Source organism: Plectropomus leopardus, chromosome 12 (assembly GCF_008729295.1).
Source record: "Plectropomus leopardus isolate mb chromosome 12, YSFRI_Pleo_2.0, whole genome shotgun sequence".
Lineage (NCBI taxonomy): Eukaryota > Metazoa > Chordata > Actinopteri > Perciformes > Serranidae > Plectropomus > Plectropomus leopardus.
The window spans coordinates 14,175,187-14,199,212 of NC_056474.1; the positions used below are offsets into that span (position 1 = coordinate 14,175,187).

Consider the following 24,026-nt stretch of genomic DNA (forward strand, 5'->3'; position numbering starts at 1 on the left):
GTGACGAGTTGGGATGAGAATGTGTTGCAAGAGCATATTGTAATCAAAAATGTCTAATTTCACCGCAACATGGCCTCACATAAGACTCTAACAAAGAAAAATGATGTTTGCATTTGTTATTCATTCAAATCCTTAATAAAACCTGTATTTATATTAACCTCACAAGGACCTCCAACTGCAATTATGAGTGTGAATTATGAGCATTGTCTGTCAGGGACAAAGGTCGACGTTATTAGCACTGCAAAATCTCTCTGTGAGGAGGTGGGGTTGCAGGAGGGGGTCAGCAAAGCCTGTGATTTGGAGTTGGAGGCTACTTTTAATTTCCTTGTTTTGCTGCCCTAATAAAAAATTACTACAGGTTTAACCAAGTAGTTTTTATGCCTCTGCACTGTTGATAGCTGTGGCTGGAGGCATCATGTTTTCGGGTTGTCCGCTCGCCCGTCTGTCTGTCACATTCTCACGAATGAGATATCTAAAGAACTCATTCTAAATTGATTGAAGCCATAACTCCAAATTTAATACGCTAACATTTCACACAAATGTCTAATAAGATATAATGATGAAATGATAACATTTTACATCTAAGTCAACGGTCAGCTTCACTGTGACATCATAATGTTATGCTTCCTCCCGTGACTAATCATAAAACCTCAGAAAAAGACGGAGAGACATTTGCTCGGATACTGAATTGCTGACATTAACCTTGCGTGCCCACCTTGAAACTGTGTTGACTGTACAGATCTTCTGTGCTGCCGGGGGGGAGATGTGTGTGAAGCATCCGTGTTTTCACAGCATGGATGTAAGTGCAACTTGAATGGTGCTCTGAGGCATAAAACTGCATGGTGGTAACTCTAGTTTGACCTCATATATATTCCATACTTAAACTGAGTCTTTTTTTGTGCCTAAACCCAGGTGAGCTAAAATTTCTGCAGTGGCAGATTAGAAATCATTTTTACAGTATGTATCCTTTTTGAAACAGTCGAATAGGGTTGGATGATATGAAGAAATATACTGTACAAAGGCAAAAATGTGTCCACTGGTAGGGATTTGGCAATGCTGTTTCTTCGGCGTGAGCTTTTGCTAAAGCAAATCAGGGCTGTGTTCACGTGTGATTCTTGCAACCTTGAAATTATTGTTAAAGCTTCCATTTTGAGACGGTTTTAGTTTTACAGTTTTAATAGAGTCTTTCGTTTCTAACTCAAGTGTTTGTGTGGAAGTTCCTAGTAAAGATTATTTTTAAAAAAAAGATCAAATGTGATGAAGTATGTTATGGTTATTTTAACCCATTTTTTAAAAAATTGAATTTACAGAACAATTGCTGTGTAATGATATATAGTGTTACCGTTACATAAAATTACATTTTTCAGGGTAAGAGATTTTTGCCATATGGCCCATCCCTACAGTTAAATCTAACTGTTTTGGAGGGCACTTACAAAATAAAAACGTCCTCCTGCTGAGACATGAGAAAACACTTGTTTGTCTTTTTTGACAGCAAAGATTCATTACTGGTTAGTGTGGAGGGCCTTTAGTCTGAGGCAGTTTACAGTTTGGTGAAAAAAGTCCTTATGCTGCATCTAAAGCATCAAATATGTAATGAATACATTATGATATCCTTTTCTATTTTTTCAGAAAATAGTCAAAACTGTAAACAGTCTGAATTTGCATGTTGATTTCCCTCATGAAGGGGACAGACAGGGATGAGTATCTTTCCCTCTCACTATGTTTGAAGAACTAACAGTGGAGCCTCGTTCTTTTGTTTATTTAATCAACCTTCTTCGCTGGAGGAAACCCAATTGAAAATGACACCAGTTTCAGAGAATTTGCAATTCCTGTGAGCTGAAAACAACCCCGGCCAGCAAAGCATGTCATTTTATCTCTCAGAGGGTGAGCGAGACACCCTCAAGAGCAAACGGGGCTTGGTTTTGTGTTTGCGTGGGCATGTGTGCGTGTGTTTCAGTGAGCGTGCCTCAGGAGGTGTGCCGCAAAAACCCTCAGCAGCACACCAGACGGGGAAAGCAAATGAGCACTTTTTCTTTTCTATGTTGATAGAGGAGCTTCGATATGTTCTGTGCTTTCTCAGCAGGGGGAAGTGTACGTTCTTATACCGCTTGTGTTTGCACTCAAGTGTGTGTGTGTGTGTGTGTGTGTGTGTGTGTGTGTGTGTGTGTGTGTGTGTGTGTGTGTGTGTGTGTGTGTTTATAGCTACGTGTGTGTGTGTGCATGCCTTAAGTTTCCTGCAGTGCCTGATTGTTCCTGTGTTTATGAGAGAGGCATTGGAGGCTCTTTGAATATAAATGCTGACTTGCTTTGCCAATTATCAGCACCATCTTGGTGCTTTAGTACACACACTGCAGAGACACAGAAGACTTAAAAAGACTTAAATGTATGTCTGCAACTGTAGTTTGTACATCTTTTGTAGTGTGTGGGAGTAGTGAACACTTCTGTCATGTTGGAGGCTCTACAACATGTGCATTTTTACCACCAAACACTTTGCATTTTAAACTCTTTCCGGGGAATGCTGTATTCGTAAGACAGAGAGAAAGCGGTTCACATGTGTAACTAGTGTGATGCTAATTTGATGTCTCCCTTCTCCAGGACAGGTGCAGAGTCAGAGAGAGAGACTGGCAACAAGAGAACAAAGTACTCACAGAAAAGGTACTACACGCACACACACACACACACACACACACACACACACAAACACAGACACGCTTCTACGTGTAGAGACGCATTAATGAACATCCATATTTTTCCCTCTGGCTATAGTGTAATGTTCAATTTAATGGTCTAATGTTCCTTAATGACTGCTTTATGTGCATGGGCTTATTGTGCATCTATCAACCTGAAGCACATCTAATCAGACAATTAGCCCTCATCTTGGGCTAATTTCCATGTATGTATTCATCACCATAACTGCCGGTCTAATAGGAACACAAATGGATTGTCACTTGGACACACACACACACACACACACACACACACACACACACACACACCTCTCTCTGTCTGTGTATCTGTCCATGCCTCTGTCTGGACGACAGGATTAGATCTTAGCCTCAAGCAAAGGCAAATATAACCAACAGATGCTGTACAGTTAAACCCAGATATGCAGACTTGAGTCACTGACTGTTTACATGCACGCTAGAAAAAGATTGTTAGAGTAAACTAACAATAAGTCACCCAGATCAGCTGCTTGTTTTTTCCCCTGGAGATCAACAAGATGTCATTTTGCTGCATTTCTGTTATTTTTTTCTTCTGTTTTCTACTTAACTGTCTTCCGGTCCACCAATGGGTTAATGATTATAAGTCACAGTTACCATATTATATGCACTATAGATAAAACCACAATGTCAAAAAGGCTAATACCCCCAATTATAACAAAGCATTCAAGGCCCGACTAAGGGTCCCCCTAAACTTATGCTGGCACCAACTGTAGTCTTAAAGAAGTATGTAACTGCTGGAAAAAAAAACCTTTTTTTGTGCGGTAACAGAATCCTGAATACATTCAGTCAACTGTTCTAGTGCATTTCGGACTGAGTTTGCTGGTTTGTCTCATAATCTCCCTTGATACACTTTGTGTCTGTGGTGGCGACATACGTGGCAGGCAACACAAAAATATGGAAGTACAGCCTGTAGTTTGAGCAACAGTCCGAGAGCCAGAAATTCTTGGTTGGATGATGTGTTTTGCATCAGTTTGTGTCAATGGGCGAAGATTCGCTGAGGTGGGTGGTATCTAGGCATTATGGATGGAAGTTTACCAAGGTTCATTTACCCATACTGTCCAAATTGTTTTTATACAAAGCTGATTGATAATCAGCAAAGTATCCCTTTAATAAAATTTGTTGCTGAAACTGGATATTTGTTTTGGCAGTTTTCACCTGCTCAGACTGTCTCCTAATAGAATCCTGCAAATAGTAATTTCTTGGTTTGATCTTGATCTTGATTTGAGTTGTCAAGGTGCACACACAGAGCAAGCATCTAAATCTCTGGCTTCTTTTCCTTTGATACACATTTGATACACATTTTCATATAGTATACATGTGTTTAAATGCTTTTCAAAATACGCCTGTCACTGTCTCGGTTAGATTACTGTGCAATGCTTACTGTAGAATACACTGCAGCCTTGGAAATGAGTCGTGCATTTCATCCACACTTTCTGATTTGGGAATACGCTTCACTCCTCTGCTTAATTACGCATGGGTTAAACAGCTAGGGTGTCTTCATCACTTAATTAAATTTTCAGCCCTGGGATTTGACAAAATAGGTACACGACCTCCTGTGCTTATTTACACACCGGACTGGTAAGATATTCGACACAGATTTCAATTTTGAAACAGTGATTATCAGCAGTGTCCTCAGGATACATCCCAAGCTCCAAAACACCATGTTCTCTGGATAATGAAAACAAAGCTTTTAGTGGTATAAACAGGATTAGGATGCGGAGCTCTTAGTTTATGCTCCATGACCATAGCTTTTCACACATACTTCACAGTAGTGGCTTTGTGGTGTGCATATTAATTACTGAGACATAATTTAATTTGATGCAGTCTATCACATGCAGTATGTAAAAAATCCCATACATTCATCAAAATCAGTCCAGTCTCGCAGCAGCTCATATTTAAATTTTATTTTATTTTTTAAAGTAAACATATTGGTTTTTCGGTCCTTTTGGGGTTTTGTGTGTTTGGTTGTGGCATAACAAGGTAGCAGCAAACACTTGCCAACTGCACTTTGATTTTACTCTCACAATTCTTCCTCCCTTCCTCTTTGTCTTCCTGAAACTATTAATGAAAATGTAACAAGGCCAGGTCTAGGACAGTGGGTTTTCATCTAATTTTGCCTGCAGCTTTCATAGCATTTAACCCATCGAAACTCACCAGGTTGCTACCATTTCTAAGCAGCTTAACAACACGCATCAAAATAACGGCAATTAACGTTTACATTTTCGTCAGTATGGACCTGCCACACATCTTTAACTCATTCAGATTCTCCACAATGTGATCGCTCAGTTCATCTACGGGAACCATAGTATCATAGTACCAAAGTATATTCCGATTTACCAGCATGATAAACAAGAGACAGAAAAAAAGTGGTGACTCCCTACATTTTAAGGAGTGATAAATATGTATCCACTCCTCAATTATTTCTATTCCTATAATGTTAGTCCGTGAGGGTCCACTGATCACAAGAGTTAGAAGGCTTTTTACAAGGCCAAGTTGTGAATAATGTAACTGTGATGTTAAAGCCATAGCTAACTGCATTTTAAATGCATTCGTCAAACAGATCGCAGTTATCAAACAGAAACAATATTTTCTCGTCTTCCTGCACTTTTTTGTAAGGTAAGCTTGTTTTATGTTACCTTGCTGGCTACAATAAAAGTGTCCCCAAGCCTTTCTGTATATTTTTCACTGATATTATGAGAAAGCCAAGAATCTCCTCTTTCTAGCAGTGTCAAAAAATCTAAAATGTGTTTCAGGGTCAGTGTGACTGAAAGTTTGTGGAGCTCCTTTTTTCTATGCAGTTGGGATTTGATAGCTCTGCTTAATTAACTTATATAAAAATTGTTAAGCTGCAGCCAGCACGACTGCTGTATATTGTGAATCATCAGGCGTCAGTCCGTTACCTCAGGGTTTGAGCTGGTTTGACTGTGTAACATTGTAATGCTGTGTGCGTGTAGCCTCAGTTTTGCTGGAGGCTCCGAAATTTCTTGTGTCAGTGGCTTGATCTTAAATATATGAGGTTAACACCAAAGAGCACATCTTAATGCAGCGGTGTGTCTGCAAATATATTCATAGATTTGTTTTCCACTGAGGAGAATTGAGAATTGAATGAGCGAGGGAAGCTGATTGGGGATATAACATCTTCATTGTCTTAATGGAAAACTGTGAGAGCTTCGATTGGAGCAGAGAGAGAAAAGGGAATTGCAGATTGGAGGAGTAAAACTGAGAAGGACAGGAAGCAAAACAGAGAAAGTGAGATGGTGGCTGCCAATTTTTTGCCACTGTTGTGTTTATATGGTAACCTCAGCATTGATTAAACAGTTTTATTACTCCTGCAGTCATTAAACATGATAAGATGAGGCACCCGAAGCACCAGCCATGATCTGGAATCTATTTAGCTACTAAACATCATGTGGTCAAGCATGCAGAAGGAAATTTGTCTCAGCATGAGGCAGTTCATTCTGACGGAGATGCTATGATTGAGCTTAGCGCCTGGTTATTAGCAGAATGAAAGCCTCTGTGTCAACATACAGTGTAGTAGCAGCTGAAACAGGTGCAAAGGATGAGACAACACTGAAATATGGCAAACTGATTTTACTTTAAAAAAAATCTAGGAAACTGATTGTCTTGAAAAATGTAAGTAAATGTAACTATTAATCATAATTTATGATTACTTTATACCTAATTTTTAAGTTCACTCAAAATTAAGTTATATTTACTTAGTTTTATGAAGTTGTTCCAACTTAAAAATGACAAGTTTTATTAAATCAATCTTTCTTTTAGGAACTTCAGTAAACCAAGTTTACTGCGCTACATATCCTGATTCTGCTGGTCGCAAACTAGTCAATCATATATTTATGTTCTTTAACATGTTCAGAAAACAGGACTCACAGATCTCCTTCATCACTGACAAAATCCTCTTTGTCATGATCAAGTTAAGTTAGGCTAACTTGGTTTACTGAAGCACTCAAAGAACTAGGTCATCAAGTAAATGTAACATTTAACTATAACGTAAACATAAATTAAGATTTATCCTTATTGACTTTCCTTTTACAAGGCAAGCGTTTTCCAAGATTATTTTAAGTAGATCAACCATTTTATCGTGAAGTTGGATGGAAATAAGTCCCTAAAAAGGTGAACACTGGAGGCACATGCAGACGCAGAGGCATCTGGATGTGAGCGAGGACCGAGAAAGGCGAAGAGAGAAGCAGCATAAACAGAGTGGAGAGAGGAGGTGAGAGTGACAGCAGTGGAAGCCTTTGATCTCAGGTTTCTAATCAATGGGGATTATGGTCGGTGTGCCTGTGTCAGTCCTGATTATGGCTGCAGCACCAGGAGACAGTGGTGCATCCAGAAGAGCACAAACAGCTCCTTATTCTAAAGAGAGGTGTTCTGCACAACCCTGTCTAGATGCATCTTATCAGACGTCTGGACTGTTTGACAGGACTGAGAAATTCAACGTGCAGATGAATTTAGCATTTTGAAAACAGTGTGAATAAAGCCCCAATGTGTAAATCTTCGTCACGCCCAAATATAGTCAGCGGAGACCGAACTGTCACACGTAGTAAACCAAAGTGCTACATTGTGACTGTAATATGCCAGCAGTGTAGGAGTACGTCTCCACTGCAGGGAGTAAACATTGTGGATACACAACACAGGAAATCATATGAAACGCAACATTACAGAAGACTATAAACTGCAAGCGCAAGGACAGACAGACCCTGGAGAGCCACTTTAAAATTTTTTGAATGTGAATTCTTTCAACTTCCACTGACAGCAGATGGATTTCATCGTGGATGTCGAGGGAGTTAAGATGTCAGGATTTACGACGTTTGCCGTGACAGCTTTTGGAATATGACGGATTATGCATCTTGTCCTCACTGTTTTTCTTTCCCTCTCTTTTGTCATTTCACACAACTCTTTAAAGCAAAGAAAATACTGTTTTGAATATTTTTGTTTGAGCATTGTTTGGGTATTTGGGTATTAGGCAAAATGACCAGACTAAGACCAATATCACAGTAATTGTATGGATTTATCGGGCAGCGAAAGTTTGCACAAGAACAGATGTAACATGAAAAAAATCATCACACTGGGATGAGGGAAATAATTCTTAGATGCATCGCATTGCAGATGAGGACAATTTGGCATCAATTCACAACTGTCAGTAATTGATTATCCAAATGTTGATGGAAAGAAAGATGCAAAACTCAACCACGACAGTAGAGGTTCACAAAAGGCAGTGGGTGCAAGCTTTCTTCAGTTTTATGTCTATATAATTACATTTGCATGGCAATCTAAAGTATATTGTTAATACTTTCCTTCACCATCACCCAGAGACTAACTTTAGTGGTGCAACGCAGCGAACTGAAGTAATATTAACAAATAAGACCAGCTGACCAAAACATGCTGCAGCATTAAACAACTTAAACCAACTCTGTGGTGAAGAAAATAACTCTCTGCTCAGTCTGTTTCACCTCAAAAACTCTGTTTCTGGCCCACTTTGCTTCTTTCAGGAGCCAAGACGCTGCTCACCGCTGCTGAAAACATAAAGACAACACAGCAGAGCACTCCACCTCCCCCTTATTTCATTATTCCCATACAGGCAGAACAATGTAAGGTGCTTTCAAATTAATTAATTAATGCAGTCAACATTTTTTAAATAAAAAAGGCTGCGAATCATTTACTGTTTAATAGTACATAGTAAATGAGAAAAATAAGTCATATAAATTTTTGATGCATTGAAAACCGTTTTATCATGGAATAGTAGCCCTCTGAATCATAAAATAATAAAATCATGAAGTGTCTGGACATTCTCACCCCTAGCACAGAGCAAACAACTGCGAGGCGGTATTTCTAGTTTCTTATTAATCATCTATGTTCTTTGGCTTTACAAGTCTGTTTGATATGATATGCTTTAAGATCATGTGTTTAAATATGATAAATTATGCTCATCATGTTGCATATTGCTTTTAATCAAGATAACCTTTACTGATCCCACACAGAGAAAGTGGCAGAAGAACAGATGTAACCTGCAAAATGATTATACTATATACATGTGCATCTGCTAAATATAAAATGAAAGCTTTGAACACCAAAAGTAGATACACTTGATACTCTATACACTTGAGAAAAATAGCTACCACAGAGCATAAAGAAATATCACAAAGGACAAAATGGTAGGTGGATCACAGGGGAGTTGAGTAAGTGATGTCAACTGTAGGCTTTAGATGTTCTGGAAGGTACCAGCATGAAAAGTTTTTGGTTGGCTGGTGACCTCTGATACTGGTTTGTGTACATTTCTAGCCTCGGGTTATTCGTCTGAACTAAAAGGGAACCAGGGGGCCCCTCCTGGCAAAATGTGTCCAGTCAGAGTTTTGGGGTCGTATGAACAAAGTTGTTCAGCAGCATCTGTGTTGTCAAAGGTTTGAAATTCTTAGAATTCTCAAAAGTGTTGCTAAAACTCCTCTTGGAAAAGACCACTTATTTTGCGATCATAGTGCCGCTGGCACAAGTTTACCAACTTTAAGAAGAATTTATTACCACACAACTAAACAATGCCATCCGCTTTTTTGTTTTTAGAGATTTCTCTGAAGTGATTTCAAGCCAAAGAAATGTCTGATCAATGCTTGCAAACAAGAACTGTCCTTTACCTGATGCTTTTGTTTATTAATAGATGTCTCCTTACTGCTGAGATTTTACTATATTTCTACTTTTGCTTGGTGAAGACTGTGCTGCTGAAACCAGTTAGAGCAGTCTGTCACTGTGACAGGCTCTCTGCTAATGAACTGGACCTTTGCATCTCCTCTTCGCCAGGCTATTCCTGGAACTGAAAGCACCACAATCTGATGTCTTGGTACAGACATGTGGCCTAGATAACCTGTTAAATCTGACCTTACCTCCCTCTGTACTAGAAGCTTTGTCAATTTGACCGTATGTCAGTTCAATCAATAATTAATGTCTGACCCTGCCTTTCGAAAACCTGAACCTTCTTTTAAATTATGACAATGATGCCCAAGTGGTTTTATGTACTGTAATTATATTCAGGTGCAACAAAGTCTCTTAAAGACCAGTTTGGAGTAGACATAGAAGTTACGTCACTGTAGTTGCATGCACATCGTGGAGGCATAAAAATAGTGGAAACAAGTGGTGGAAAGTGGAAACTGAAGGGAAATGTCGAGAATGAAAATATCTTGATGTGGCGGTGGATGTCAGAGTAGAAATACAACAAAAGAATAACTTTCATTTTTATTGAATACCTGTGTCGAGGATGTAGTTTAAAGCAAATCAAAATATTTATGGTTCCATCATTTTCTGTTACTTCTGTTTTCATGTATAGCACTTAAAAAAACATTTGGATATTATTAATATCATAAATTGTCGATACTTTATATTTAATAGAGGGCATACTGTATTAGCCCTACAGCTACATCATTAAATTATATTTAGGCCTATATTTTACAAACACCAAGTAGCGGTAGATTTTACATTGTTCTAACATACATAAAACAATAAAAAGAAGTCAATAAGAGCCCAGCTGTGAAAGTGCAGGTGGCCGTCAGTATATAGTTATTTGTCTTGTATAACTGCGTTTAATGTCCTCGTTGCTGGCTAAGTAGCACTTCTGTCCATAGTACACAAAAATCATTTGACAAATCCCGGGGTTTGACGTCCTCGACATGACCACCATTGTATGTTTAAGAGATATTTGTAATGCCTTGAATTTGTCTTTTGCATAGAGACAAGGTTTTGTCACGAGGTATAATTGGATGTTTGGCCATTTTAATTTAGATGGATCTTCGACCCAGTAACCCAACGATGAGTAACGTTACGAGTCAGAAAACTTCACCCCATTGCTAAGGGTAAAATTGCTGGCAGTTATTAAAATTATTGGAGAAGATGCCGGATAATCCATATTCTTGGGTTTCATTTGGCACGCACACTGATACAGTTTCTGTCCTTTCTGACAGCTGTTTGGCTCCACCTACAAAACACGTCATCACTTTGTACAAACACTGAAAGGGTCTACAGTATTATAGCTTTTAAATAAGCAACTTTCTGGTGCATGTGTCTTTTCTCTAAGTAGTTTTCCTCTGTAAAAATGTCTAATAGGTCCCTCAATGCACCAAGAGGCAGCTTAATAACCATAAAGATTTATAAGCTCTGCTCTCTTTGTTAATATGTGTTAATATCCTCAGCTTTTCTCCTCTGTCTTGAATTAGAATTTATGAAATCTTAACTGTTAAAGACAGAGAAAAGGACAACTATAACAAATAAACAGATGCTGACCAGCAAACTGCCATTCAACACAGTCCTCCTAGGAAGTTTTTAAAGGGTTTGGCTTGATCTCATCAGACAGGTTGTTCAAAGCGTCTGCCTGGGCTCTGATGGAAAAAGCTTGATAATCCGTAGTCATCTGTCTAGACTGTGAAATGGCCAGAGCAGCGCTGCCTCACAACCTCAAGCTGTGCTTGGGCTCATAAGGGCTTAAAAGCTCAGATGCAGCTAGGCGCTGTTCCAAGACGTGTCTTAAAGGTAATGAATACAATTTCAAGAATAGTCCTTCTTTGCTTTGTTAGAGAATAAAGTCAGGTAAGGGCCAGTCTTCTATGAGAGAAAGCTTTTTGACAAAATGGGGTTAAATCCACTCTGGAAGATCGATGAATTCTTGATATTTTTGATGGTAAGAGGAAATGCTGTAAATCCAACAGCTTCGTAAAACAATAAAAAAAACCTTACCCACAGATCTGTGCTTTAAGATGAAATGACTGTCAAAAGGGCCTGTCCAATCAGATAGTTTGTGTTACTGTGTATAGCTGAAACTCTTCGTATCCTCTCAGTGATTAAAGTCTGACCAATCTCTCTTCAGCTTGATCAGTTATGAAAGGCTCTTCAATGTGTCCCAACAGTTTGTAGCTTAATCAATAATGAAACTTTTAAGACTCCAATTGTAGCCTGATCAATATTTGATGTTTTCCCACAGTGAGTCAACCCGACCTCAGTCAATAAAGGAGGTCCAACCAATCTTCCACTTCTAAGACAAACTGTGTATGAAAAAAAAAGTAAAAATATGTTGGAGTCTTGTGACAAAATAGCACATATTCTAGTGTGTGACTACTCCTGTGCTCAGTGGGCAGAATTAAACTTTTTGTTTTGTTTTGTTTTTTTCACTTGCCTGACAAGGCAAGTCGGCCAGAAATCTACTTGTCCTTAGACCATCATTACTTGCCCCTATACAAACTGTTTTATATATTAGCAGTCCTCAAATAACAACGAAGATTAAAGTTAATTTTGAAAACTTGTGCCTTCAAAAAGCAACCAATTTTTTCATTGCTCTTCAATTTGCAGCAAACAGTGCAATACATAGTTGGTGTTGTGTCTACATCCTCTACATCACCCAATAAAACTCCTGTTTCCGGGAGTTAAAATGCTCGCTTTCGCCATTGTTTGTACATTTTGTGAGATTTACTCACCCATTGTGGTATTTACTTGCCCTGTGCAATCAGGCAATCCTTAGTTTTGAGTCCTGTTAGGCAGCTTTTGTAGAGTTATACATTAACTGGCAGCCTATCTTAAATTTGTCATACATTTATTTATTCATCCAATATATTGAAATAGTTTGTTTGTAAAAAAAACAGATGAAGGACATATTTTTGATGAATTAAAAAAAAACAGTGGATATTCCTTGATGTGGAAAAACAACTCAACAACCATGATTTGGGAAAATAAATAAAAACAAAGATATCTGGTTTTGCAAATTAATCCTTTTTTTGTTTTTGTTTGGCGTAAAGTAGATGCAGAGTTTTTACAGATAATGGTCACAAAAGTCTGGATTTGAGCCATTTTTTAAATAATTTTCTTCCCATCAAAGAAACACATTTCCTAGCAATTGCTTTCTTTAGAAATTAACTGATGAAAAGAAAAATAAAGAAAAAGAACACAAATGATATTGACAAGCCTGTTTAAGCACAGTACAGTAGGTCATGTCATGTTTATGTTTCTCCAAACCAAAGAGAAGTCTACATTTAGAAACAGAGACAATGTTGCCACAAACACAAGCCGATACCCGTAATAATGCCTGTCAATAAAACATAATGCTGTGCAGGCTTTAAAATAACCACCTTTTGTGGGTCCCTGCCATTGAGCTGTTTATTTGGTAATTGAATACAATCCCTACTGAACGCCGGGAGCACTTCTTCTTCCCTCACTGTCGTGGCATTGAGCAGACAGCAGCAACAGAAGAACATGTCAATCCTTTTGATCCTCCGTAGTTGCTTTATCGTCTCGGCACAGCTTATGGTATTGGATTGTTGCTGCGTTTTGTGTGTCATTTCAACCCACCTTCAAATCATAGAAGAGAGAGAAACACAGATAGCACAGGTGGGAGGAGGCCGACTTTTTTCCCACCTATTTACTGTATATGAAAGGTACAGGGGGACACATTTCTGTCATTTGTGTCCCACAAGAAACAGAAGCCTTTGAACAGGGAAGATGAAAGGAGAAAAATGGCTTGCTAGAAAGGAAGGTGGGCCAACAGACATCAACAGCTCAGTGAGGTGACAGACAGCAGGTTTTTGAAGTTTTTAGTCCATTTTTTGTTTTAGGTCACGCCTGAGCAAAAAGATAGGGTAGGAGAATTAAGTGAGAGAAAGGGAGGCGGAGTGCATGTCAAACTCAGGCACTCACAGGCTGTTTGATGTAGTTTGTACAGGTACCACATAGAGAAGAGACAAATTGGAAAATAATACTGTGTTCTAAAAACCTTCTACATGTGTTTTACTCAGACTGTCCTCAACCAAAAAAACAACATAGCTTGTTTGTACAAGCAGCTTATTCTGTGTAGGCAAAGACAATCAGTGTCCATAGAAATTATGACAATAGCAAAAGGGAAGACAGTTAAAAGAGAGACATAGTCCCCACAAGAAGGAGGTCAGGGTGGACTGATGGGTCAAACAGACACAGGACTTTCACTCAGAAAACTGCTGTTTGTGTGCAATGTGAAACCAAAAGTCACAGTTGAATTATTTTGAAGTTATGTACATAAGTAAAATCCTATTACGTCACATTGACACGTCATGTTGTCACTTTACCTTAATTACGTAACATTGTGTCGGGCACTTAACATGATATTGCAAAATCATGATTCTTCTCCTAAACCTATTGACACTATTACGAGCACTAATTTAGGTAACGCTCCAGTGGGTCATTTTAGAGGGTAGAAACAAACATTACATGGTCATATGGGTCAGCCCAGTCACCAAAAGGAAATGATGATATTGTCTGTTTTTGCAAGCCAGGAATACATAATATTTATACGTTTCATATGTAGCATATCGACATTTCTAAAGTAACATTGTATATCGGCTGATTTTGTGGTGGGGAGGGGATGGTGGATGGCTGCCAAGCTACAGACCAATAAGCAACAACTCTTGTTGCTTTTTTGTAACCCTGCGGCATCATTGTCACTGCTGTTTGTGGCTCCGAGCCCCAGGTGTTTTTAACACATCACACCATTTCCCAATGGCTTTTGAGCCACCAAATCTGGGTGTTTTTTGACCAGTCTGTCCCTGCTTCTCCAGCAGGCTTTTGTGCCACCAAACGTCGGTGTTTTGAGCCAAAACATGATCTTTTCCTGACCATGAAGTGTTTTTTGTGCCTAAACCTAACTACATCTATAGAGTGTCCCAGTAATGGGTCCTAAAACACAGAAGTAAGTTAGCATTTCAGCACTCTCTGTGTCAATTGGCTTTTTGCATGGGTTTTTGGTTTGGAAATTAGGTCTGTGGTTAACACAGCTAGAGAGAGACTTTCAAGTTTATGACATAAAATACATCAGTAAATACCCCAATGTGAATTTAGAAGCCTTTAAGTGACGTTAAGTGAAGTTAAAAAAGGCGGCTAAAAGAGACCACAGAGTGTCATCATGCTTTGCAGCCTTGTTGTTTTAACAATGTTAAATCATGCACCTGTGTTGCAGTTCGTTCAAAGTCTAACATTAGCTTTTTACGTCTGGTGATGGCATTTAGGAAGGTGATGTTTCTGTCTGAAGATCTCTTGCTGAACAAAACGTGTAAGTATCATAAACACTTGCTTATTTTCTGCAAGAGTCCAAAACCCAGTGAGAAAATCTCAGAGGCTTTTTGACATGGGAACCAGGGTAAAGCTAACTTCTGCGTCAGCCTCTAAAAAACTTCATCCTCAGGGGTCTTGAAAAACAAACTTATCCGCTACAAATAAATGTACAAATGTGACATATTCGAGGATATCACAAATGTGTAGTACAAAAAAAAATTCTAGTGATTGGTTTGTATGGGTTGGAGGACTTGTTGGTTTTGCACTTGATGCACATAACAGAAACACCAAAAACAAGACATAAAGTACAGAGCTATGTTTTGTGCATTCTGCATTAGTTAGTGTCGATTGAATCTCAAGCCTGAAATGTAAAGCGACTTTTGATCTAATTTGCAAGCTCTTTCCAGCTTTATTTTTATTTTTATATTTTCTGTTCGTTCTAAAATGACCAGCAGGCAGCTCTGAAATGGAAAATGAGTTTGCTAAAAGCCATGTATTGTGTCAGGACAGAATAGAAGAGCAGTGGGTATTCAGCTGCAGCAGACAGTGAAAGAGAGAAAAAAATCCATTCAATTCCTCCTGACTCATAGCAGGATGAACTCAAAAGGATGTAAGCATTTACCTTCGCTCTCCAAATTTTTCACTGTCCTCTCAGGCTCTTTCATCCGTCCATTCTCTCACTCGCTCTCGCAGTCTCACCCACTCTCCCATTCATTCCCTCCCACTTTCGACTGTGCTCCCTCTTTTAATGTCTCTCTGTCTGTCTGTCTGAATGCTTCCTTTTTTCTGTCTCTCTTAATCCCTTTTGTTTTAAATCTGTAATGAGACCAATAATCTCTCTGCATAGGCAAAACCAAAGATGAAGGAAAGACCACACAAGGCAAGTCCACGCTAAGTCAAAGGCAAAAATGTTAGTCCTCTCCCAAGACCAAACATGAGCTAGGATATAACCACCATCCATTGTTTTTTTTTTTCTTTTGTGAATTTTGAGTGCTATCTACAACACAAACATTATAAATGCAGTCAGTTGGATTTTATCATGCAGGATCAGTAGATCAACTGTAATGCTCCCTTTTACAGAGCAGTGCGCAGACTGTGAATTACAATCTGGTACTGTACATATGCCTGCAAACAAACGCTGACACTGATTATATGGTACAATTGAAAATTACTAACTTCCTATAATTGGCTGCACTTGTCATCTTGGACATCTTTCGCAGACTTGGGCAGCAGAGGACTGATATATAAGATGCTTGTATCACACTGTTACTTATCTAAATAAGTCTCAGCAAGGTTTTGCCTGTGATTTTGTTCGTGTAGTCAAGGCTCATATTATAGAACTGCACCTTCAGTGAATTTAGGTACACTGACCATGTTAGATATAACAAGAGAATATGATACAGGAAAAGAGAAGTTTGGTTCTTCCATGTGTGTTTAAAGAAGAATAATGGAGTGATTAACCACATTGCTTTATCCGCCTGTGGCTACACAGCTAGCTGGGCATATACTTATGCACATATACTGTTTCCCACACATAAACACATTTGTAGCGACATATTATTATTGTTAAATGTAAAACACCTTTTAAAGAAAGCTTTATTTAACCTATTAGTATGGACTATTATTAAAGCCATTGAATAACTGCAAATAATAAACTGAATGTTAGTAGCAGTAATAGTAATATTGAATCCAGCATTTAATATATGATCATAGCCTTACAATTTAATATAAAATCACCTCTAAACAGGATTTTATCATTTATGTTTGCTGTGAACATTTATAGGAACTAACTTACGTACTAAATGCTGTACATATATGAAGCTACATACAGAGTGCTTTGATATAGAATCTCCCCACTGGAAAGATATTTATGGAAGTATTTTTTACTTTTTTTTTAAGTTTACTTTTATTCCAAGGCCATCTCTTACGGGGACTTAGTTTTTCATGAGCAGAAAAAAATAGGATGAGTAGTTCTTGAAGTAGAAAGAAAAGAGAAATCCAGGATTTCCAGGGGTAACAGATAGAATTGAATACTGTCTCGTACTTCTTCACTGCATGTTATCTCGGTGCTTCCTGTGAACATTTGTTTACATCTTCCGAGATAAATGGGTCTCAGCGTGCAGCATAGAGCAGGCCGTCATCAGTGGCCTGAGGCTGTAATATTTGCTGTAGAATGGAATCCATTTCATGGTCCCATCTTTGTGCCGAAACAGCCCTGAGAAAGAGGAAAAGACTCGTGCAGCCCCCCGGTTTGCGGGAGCAGCCAATGAACAGAGCCCAATGGTCCTGAAAGACAAGGCAATTTGGCCAGAGTGATGGGAATAATGAGAAAAGCATCGTAATGTTGCCAGAGTCCAATTTACAAGGTGGAGAGGAAAGAGAGATGGGCAGAGCTAAAAGGGAAGCATGGATGGAGAAGGAATAAAAGAGCAGGAGGGGGAGAGAGTGAGCGATCACCCACGCAAGAAAGCCTGGTATTGGTTTTGTGTTCATGTTGAGGTGGCTGCACATTAACCTGTGCAAATGGAGGTTATGGCTTTACTTCCACAGGGCAAGCAAGGAGGGGACAACGAGGGCTGCTGCCAGAGAGGGAGAGAGAGAGAAAGAGAGCAACAAACAGCAGAGAGAAAATTCAGTCTTTCCATCTCGACAGTGTGTGGCTTACAGCTGGAGAATCAGCCACAGAGACGTGATTATACAGCACATCTCTGAAAGAACAGCTTTACCGGGCAGAGTTAAAAAATGACTTTTTGGGGATAAAGAGAATCCTCAGAGAAAGAGAGAGATAAAACGAAAAGCCTGTCAGAGATATAAAAGGAGATGGTAAAAATGACAACTGGAGATAATGAAAAATGAGAGTGGCAAATAAGAGAAGACGGACCAGCTAAGAGCGAAGGTCATTTTGTAAAAGAAGAGAATAAAAACACAGGAAGAGAAATTGTGAGTATGGGGGGGGAAAAAAGTCCACTTGGACACTGCTCTCTCCTGACTCCATGGCATGACACAGCAGTGTGACGCTGCACAGCAGACCTCAGCAGACGGATGTTTCCTGTCCCCCTGATGGCAGTTCAGTCCCGAGACACACATCCAGCCTGCAGCAGCACTCGATGCCTTCCTCCGCGCGCTGACTGCTCATGATCACGGTGTCTCTCTGAGCGACTGTGTGCATCAGCAGCTGGAGAAGGCGCTGGAGATTACCATCGCGGCTGGATTACAGAAGGCGATTGCTTCATTAAACGTTTCCACTGTCCTCCCCTCGACTCGTAAAGGGATAGTTACAGTGAGCTGCTCCCAAGGCTGACTTATCTGTTCTCACCGAAACCCCCCCTGAGGGCCGCAGAGGGGAAAGAGACCACATACACAGATTGAGACATATGTCTATGGGGCAGACAGTGAGCGCTTAGTCGGGAGGCAACAGTCTAAAAAGCCCTGTGGCCATGAAAAAGAGAGCTATACACAGAGAAAGAGAGAGAGAGGTAATGAAGCTTCCCAGTGCATATCCCTTCCATAATCCAATGGGGATGTTAATCTCCTGTGGGTCCCCAACTGCTAAAGCACAGATACACACACCTACACACACATTTATTCAGAGAGAGTCTGTGATCAGTGAGCAGCGTGTGGGAGGGAAGGCGTTCGGTGGATGCTTGTCGTTTCATGGTGCAGCTGGTTGGATGAGAGAGGCTTGCTCTTATTCTTCAGCTCTTTTTTCCATCTCTTGAACCCTCTCATCAGTCGTCCTGTTTTGTTCATCAATAAATTCCTCTGATTACTGTTTTTTTTTCTCTAATATTTAGCCAGTTTTCTTTATTTTCCCAAGTCATTTACACTTTGCATTAGAAATTGTCTGTAAATGTTCTGTTTATATACTGTATATGTGAACTGTAGACATGGAGGTAACAAAAACAGCAGCCTTTCCAAAGTTGCTCTCCTAGGTGTAAATGAAAAATGTACGTGTTTTGAGAGAAAGCCCACAGGTACGGAAGAAGTCTTGACCCATCATGACTTTTCCCGTCCACTCGGCTTCACTGAAGAGCTGCGAGCACAATGCACTCCCACAAGTCATGGCTCCTCTCACGCATCCGTGGTGAGGGAATCATTATGGATGAGTGAGGGAGTAGCGCTCACAGCATCTGTTAATACTGTTGTGGTAATAACAAGCTGTCATCTTTTTTTCTTTTTTTTCTGCTTCCTACAAAGGAGTCATGAAAGACAAGTCTTCACACCTCCAGTGAAAACTAAGAGCAAGCTGTAGAGCACACTGTGGTCTCGTGTAACAATAGACTTTTTGCCCCCCAAAAACAAAACCAAACAACACTGTATATACAACTTAACCAGAGCGTTTTTATCAGAAAATGAATATCAATTTGAACTTGACTTTTGGATGCAGCATGCTATCACATTTCTGTAATAGAGGGTAGCCAAAGAAACAACATGTCCTCTTCTGTGCTCTGTTTTGTGACAGGCTCTAATTCCAGAGACACTACTACTCAAAACTATTGTCTTTGTAGCCAAATCCTTTTACAATTTATTCCTTTGTGTCATAGAGCTCCATTGTTGCCCAAAACCTGGAAAAATATGTTGATTCAGAATATTTGAAACCGTTTTAATACTCATTTTTGGGAGTAACAGTTCATCGGGACCAGCTGTAGTTTCTTGCTCTCTCATGTGGCTTTCACACCGACCTGCGGTAACTCGCCGCCTCGAATCATTCCTGGAAGCGGTTCTGAACACGGCAGTAGGGGTATGAAGCAGCTGCTGTCCATTTGAATGTGCACAGACTTTGCACTACCACATTAAGCTCACCCTGGTGAACTTCTGGCATTTGCTACCCGAATGACTTTGGCCGATCAAATAGCGGGCATTGCAGAGGCAGAGAGAAGGTTCAGAGCTGAAGGAGCTGATAGTGTTGGTGTCTGAATACCTAGAGTTAAGGTGCGAGGACAACCAGAAGCAAAACTGGATATGGGATAACATCCCACAAAACTTCAGTTGTCTGGTAAAAATCAAATATGTAAACATTTCTGATTATTTTAGTGATCTCAGTTTTCCTTCTATAGTATGCCGCTAAAAACTGGCTTTCTCTTCTGCCAGTGTTCACCGAAGCACTGGTCTGTAATTGTAGCCGTGGACTGTAGCAGCAACAGCTGCTTTTAAAATTGCTTTGCTTTTTGGGGGAAGGCTGATGCAGTTCGGTGGTTGTCAGGGCAGCTTTTTTGTTATGTTTACTACAGTCATTCTGTGGTCCTTGTTGGCATTTTGTAGACTTTTGTGAAAATAAACGTTTTAACTTGTATGCCCTCAACGTTAATTTTTCTCTGTGGCGTCGAAAATGATATAGATTATCAATATTTGTCATGGCATTGTTTTGAGGTTTGAAATTCCAATATCATAACAACACAAACTGTAAACACTAAATGTGTATTCATCCAAGGCTGGAAACAAACACATTATTTACTCCTGTTTACAAAAGTAACTAAAACTACAGAAATGTTTTAGAAATTAAATAAAAAATTAAAGTCTGTATTTTTTGACCAGTTGGTTGGATTTACATCTTTAGTAGAAAACGGTTAGCTCGGGGCTTAGAGCCACAGACAAATCAAGGCCGTGACACACCAATCCGACACTCGAGAACTAGCTGCAATAAAAGCGCCCTGCTGCATCACCTCTTGGCCAAAAACCTGCACAGGAACACATTAAACCGGCAGCCAACAAGCATCTTTATTCTGCGCCTGCATTAGAGGAGACCCCCCCACCCCCAATACAGACGGCGGTTGTCTGTATTCTGCATTCAGAATGGAGAAACCAGAAGACCGCCAGTTAGCTAGCTAACGCTAGTTAGCGGGTTAGCACATTAACGACACAACCCAATATTGAAGGTACAAAACATATTTACTGTGCGGCAGTGACCAACAACACAACCCACCAGGAAATCTTTCTGTTAAGAGCTCAGTGGCAGAAGAAAAACAATCTTACCTTATGTAACAAGTTTGTTTTGACCTCACTCCCTCTTGACTTTGTTTACATTTAACATTTCTGTTTGTCTTCTCGTGAGCTGAGCTGAACAGCCAATCAGAGTAATTTCATTCACCGACAGGCTCCATGTCCGCCGCGGATTCAACACAATGAATTGGCCTAAAAGAAAACTTACAACGGTTGATGCAGGCCAATGGTGCAGAATACATCGCGGAAACAAAGGCGGCCAAATGTCGGCTTGGTGTGTAACAGCCTTTAGGGAAATGAGAGAGTGGTGAGACATGCACTAACAGGATGTTGTTGCCAGCCTTTTTATTTCACCAAACACTCATCAACTATGATCTTTAATTAAATTAAACTTTAATGATGTACGACACCTTTAGTCTTAGCGCATCTCTTCTAAACAAGTCTCTTCCTCCTCTTAGGTGGGTTAAAGTCCCCTGTGTCTAAGGCAGATATAAACACATCTTGACATTCTGCAAAACCTGCAGCCACTTCTGCACCCAACACTTATCACCCACACTTTATTGAGTGACAGTCACAACATTGGCAAAGAGTTCGAATAAGAGAAAACAAATGAATGTTTTCTCTTTTGCTGAAGGGATGTACAGTCTAATATGCTTGTTAATTCAAAGTGCCAGCTCCTCTAAACAGTGAATAATGTGACTGCAGCTGTGTATATTGAGTATGCAGACAGGGTCAGGAAGTTCAGTCGCTGCTAGTCTAAAGATTAAAATCAGGAAGATGTGTGATGTTAGCAGAGTTGCTGTTATTGCCACAGCACAGTGAGTGTACAGACTGTATAGTGGATAGAGTCATAAACAAAAATCCTGCAGTGAGTGGCAGCACTGTCTTCAAAAACAAAGCTGTTACTGAAAGAGGTCAAAAGAAAACAGCAAGGAAGGAGAGACAGAAGTGAGAAAATGAGAGCTTTGTGAGTTATCTCTGGATGATTCAGTGACATTGGTCCTCTGCTCAGATATAACAGGGTGAAACAGGAGACTGAATGTGCAGCTGAAAAACCAGAATCAGTGATAATATCATGCAGAAACCTGAGAGAATATATATTCAACATGGACCAGATTCCCTAATGAGCATCACCAGCTCATTTTAAATTTATGCCACAAAGTTTTTACTGGAGAAAAAACTGCGTCCTACTCATTGTGATGTAGGTATGCCTAATAAAGTGTTTGCAGAGTGTATATGAAGGTCAAAAAGGCCAACATATAATCCACAAAAAGGGATAAGTAAGCCTTTAAATCAGGATGTGTTTATAAGCATGAGCATTGCTTGATAAAGCCACAAAGCTGCGTAAAACCCTTTGCAGGGTGAGCTTTTGACCTGGAGTCTGCAACCACAAATCCTAGTAATCCCTGAAGTGAAATTTGCATCACACTGTGTGATTGTTATGGACACCTTTCCCTCTCTGCCTCTCCCAACAGTTCAGTGCAGTGAAAGTTCATGGTGAGTTGGTGCTTTCGGAGTTGCACAATGTAGATTGTAGCTGTGTTCATTGCCAGGCTGCGGCCATATCTATAGAGCCAGGCTAAAGGAAATGTTTCTTTTTCTGGTCTTTGAGGTCAGTTGTGCTTCTGTTGGCCTTCTGGAGCAGCTGGCAATCTTCACAAGGCATTGTACTTGATCTAAATCACAAGGTCACTTTCTCAAGTGGCAGATCATGACAGACACGGACAAAATGGAGGGGTTCGACATAGAAAATAGATATTAGAGGGCTAGCTAGCTAGCTAATCTGGCTTCACACAAAGCTGGTGAACTAACTACAGCAGATGTAGTTGTGGGTACAAGTCCAGGACAAAGGAATCAGGACTCAGGAGCGAGGTCAGGAAGGCATAGTTTGAAGTGAGTGGAAGTAGAATTGCTTCATAAATCCAACAATAGTCTGTAGTCCCAGTCATCTTTTCTCCTTTATTTATTTTTAATATTAAATAGACTATGAAATACAGCAATGCCATCCATATAATGTCAAAATCAAAGGTGGAAATGAAAAAAGAAAAAGCAATAATATGTTTAGGAATTTTTGCAAGACTCTTTGACAGCTAATATGATCGTTCATACTCCAGAATTCAGGCCGTACAGAGTCACCTGTGGACGTGTGCAGAGGGGGTCAGCTGTGGGGTCACTGATTGTTTGGTTGGAAGTTTGATCCCTTGTTCCTTGTGCTCAGTTTACCTCAGTTGGCTGTTCCAACGGTGTGTGAATGTGTATACATGTTTTTAAAAATTGAGTGGCAAGGTGGCACCTTGTACGCTTTCCTCAGCCACCAGTGTATGAATGCGTGTGTGTGTGAATGGGTGAATGTGACAAGCAGTGTGAAAGCTCTTTGAATGGTTGAACGACTAAAAAGGTTTCATAAGTACTAATCCGTTTACCAGAATATACTATTATATTTAAGTTGCTGTTGCAACGCATCCTTTAAGTTACACAGCATTAAGATATGTTATAAGCTATTAATAAATTGGTTCATTTAATTGGAATATTTCTCATCTGACATTTTGGCTGTTGATGTTTTCATCTGTCAGACAACCTCATGTGGCACCAGCAAAAAGCCAGTATATGCCGGCCTAGAAACCCTGGTATGCGTCTTCCACTCACATTTAATTCACACTGGATATTTTTGTCCTCATCTACAATATGTTTCCATTTTCTCTCTCAATTACATTACACAGGGCATGCTGTGTGTTTGTGTGTTTGCACTTTCGACTTTTCATTTGTACCTTTGGGGGCTTTTTGTGAAAGATGAGACACTAATGTAATGGCTTTGGTCTGTAAATGTTTCTCTTTTTCACTGCGGGGGCATTTGGAAAAAGGAAGCAAGCTCTGTAGTTTATTGTTATTATCTTTCAAATAACTAATGTTCCCAATGAGATACTGTATTTCTCTCATTATATACCATTGACTTTATTTATCCAGGTTATGTAGAGAGGCTGAACATGCTCTATAGTTATTGAATTTAAATGAGGAATAGCTCAAATAATTCTGCATCAGGATTTCTTCACACTATTTAGTACTGATTTTATTAAGTAGACATTTAAATATCATAACCAGAATTGAAAATACTTTTTTTCCATATTCTTTTTTTTATTTTTATCATATTATGTCTTTTTTACTGTATGATCAAGGTACAGTTATGTCATTTAGCCCTTGCTCTCCAGTAGCACATCTGTATCCAGCATGGGAGAAGAAGCCTTTTTTAAAACTCCCACATGACAAAGATTGGATTAGTACCTCAGTGTAATTACACTG

General features: G+C 39.6%; 1 protein-coding gene across 1 annotated transcript in view; it reads left to right on the forward strand.

Moving 5' to 3' along the window:
- tnr (tenascin R (restrictin, janusin)) overlaps positions 1-24,026 on the forward strand; it is a 212,830-nt gene that overhangs the window by 91,241 nt on the left and 97,563 nt on the right. Inside the window, exon 3 of the mRNA XM_042497978.1 lies at positions 2,596-2,655. Within this exon, the coding sequence (XP_042353912.1) occupies positions 2,596-2,655 (60 nt within the window). The remainder of the gene's footprint in view (positions 1-2,595; positions 2,656-24,026) is intronic.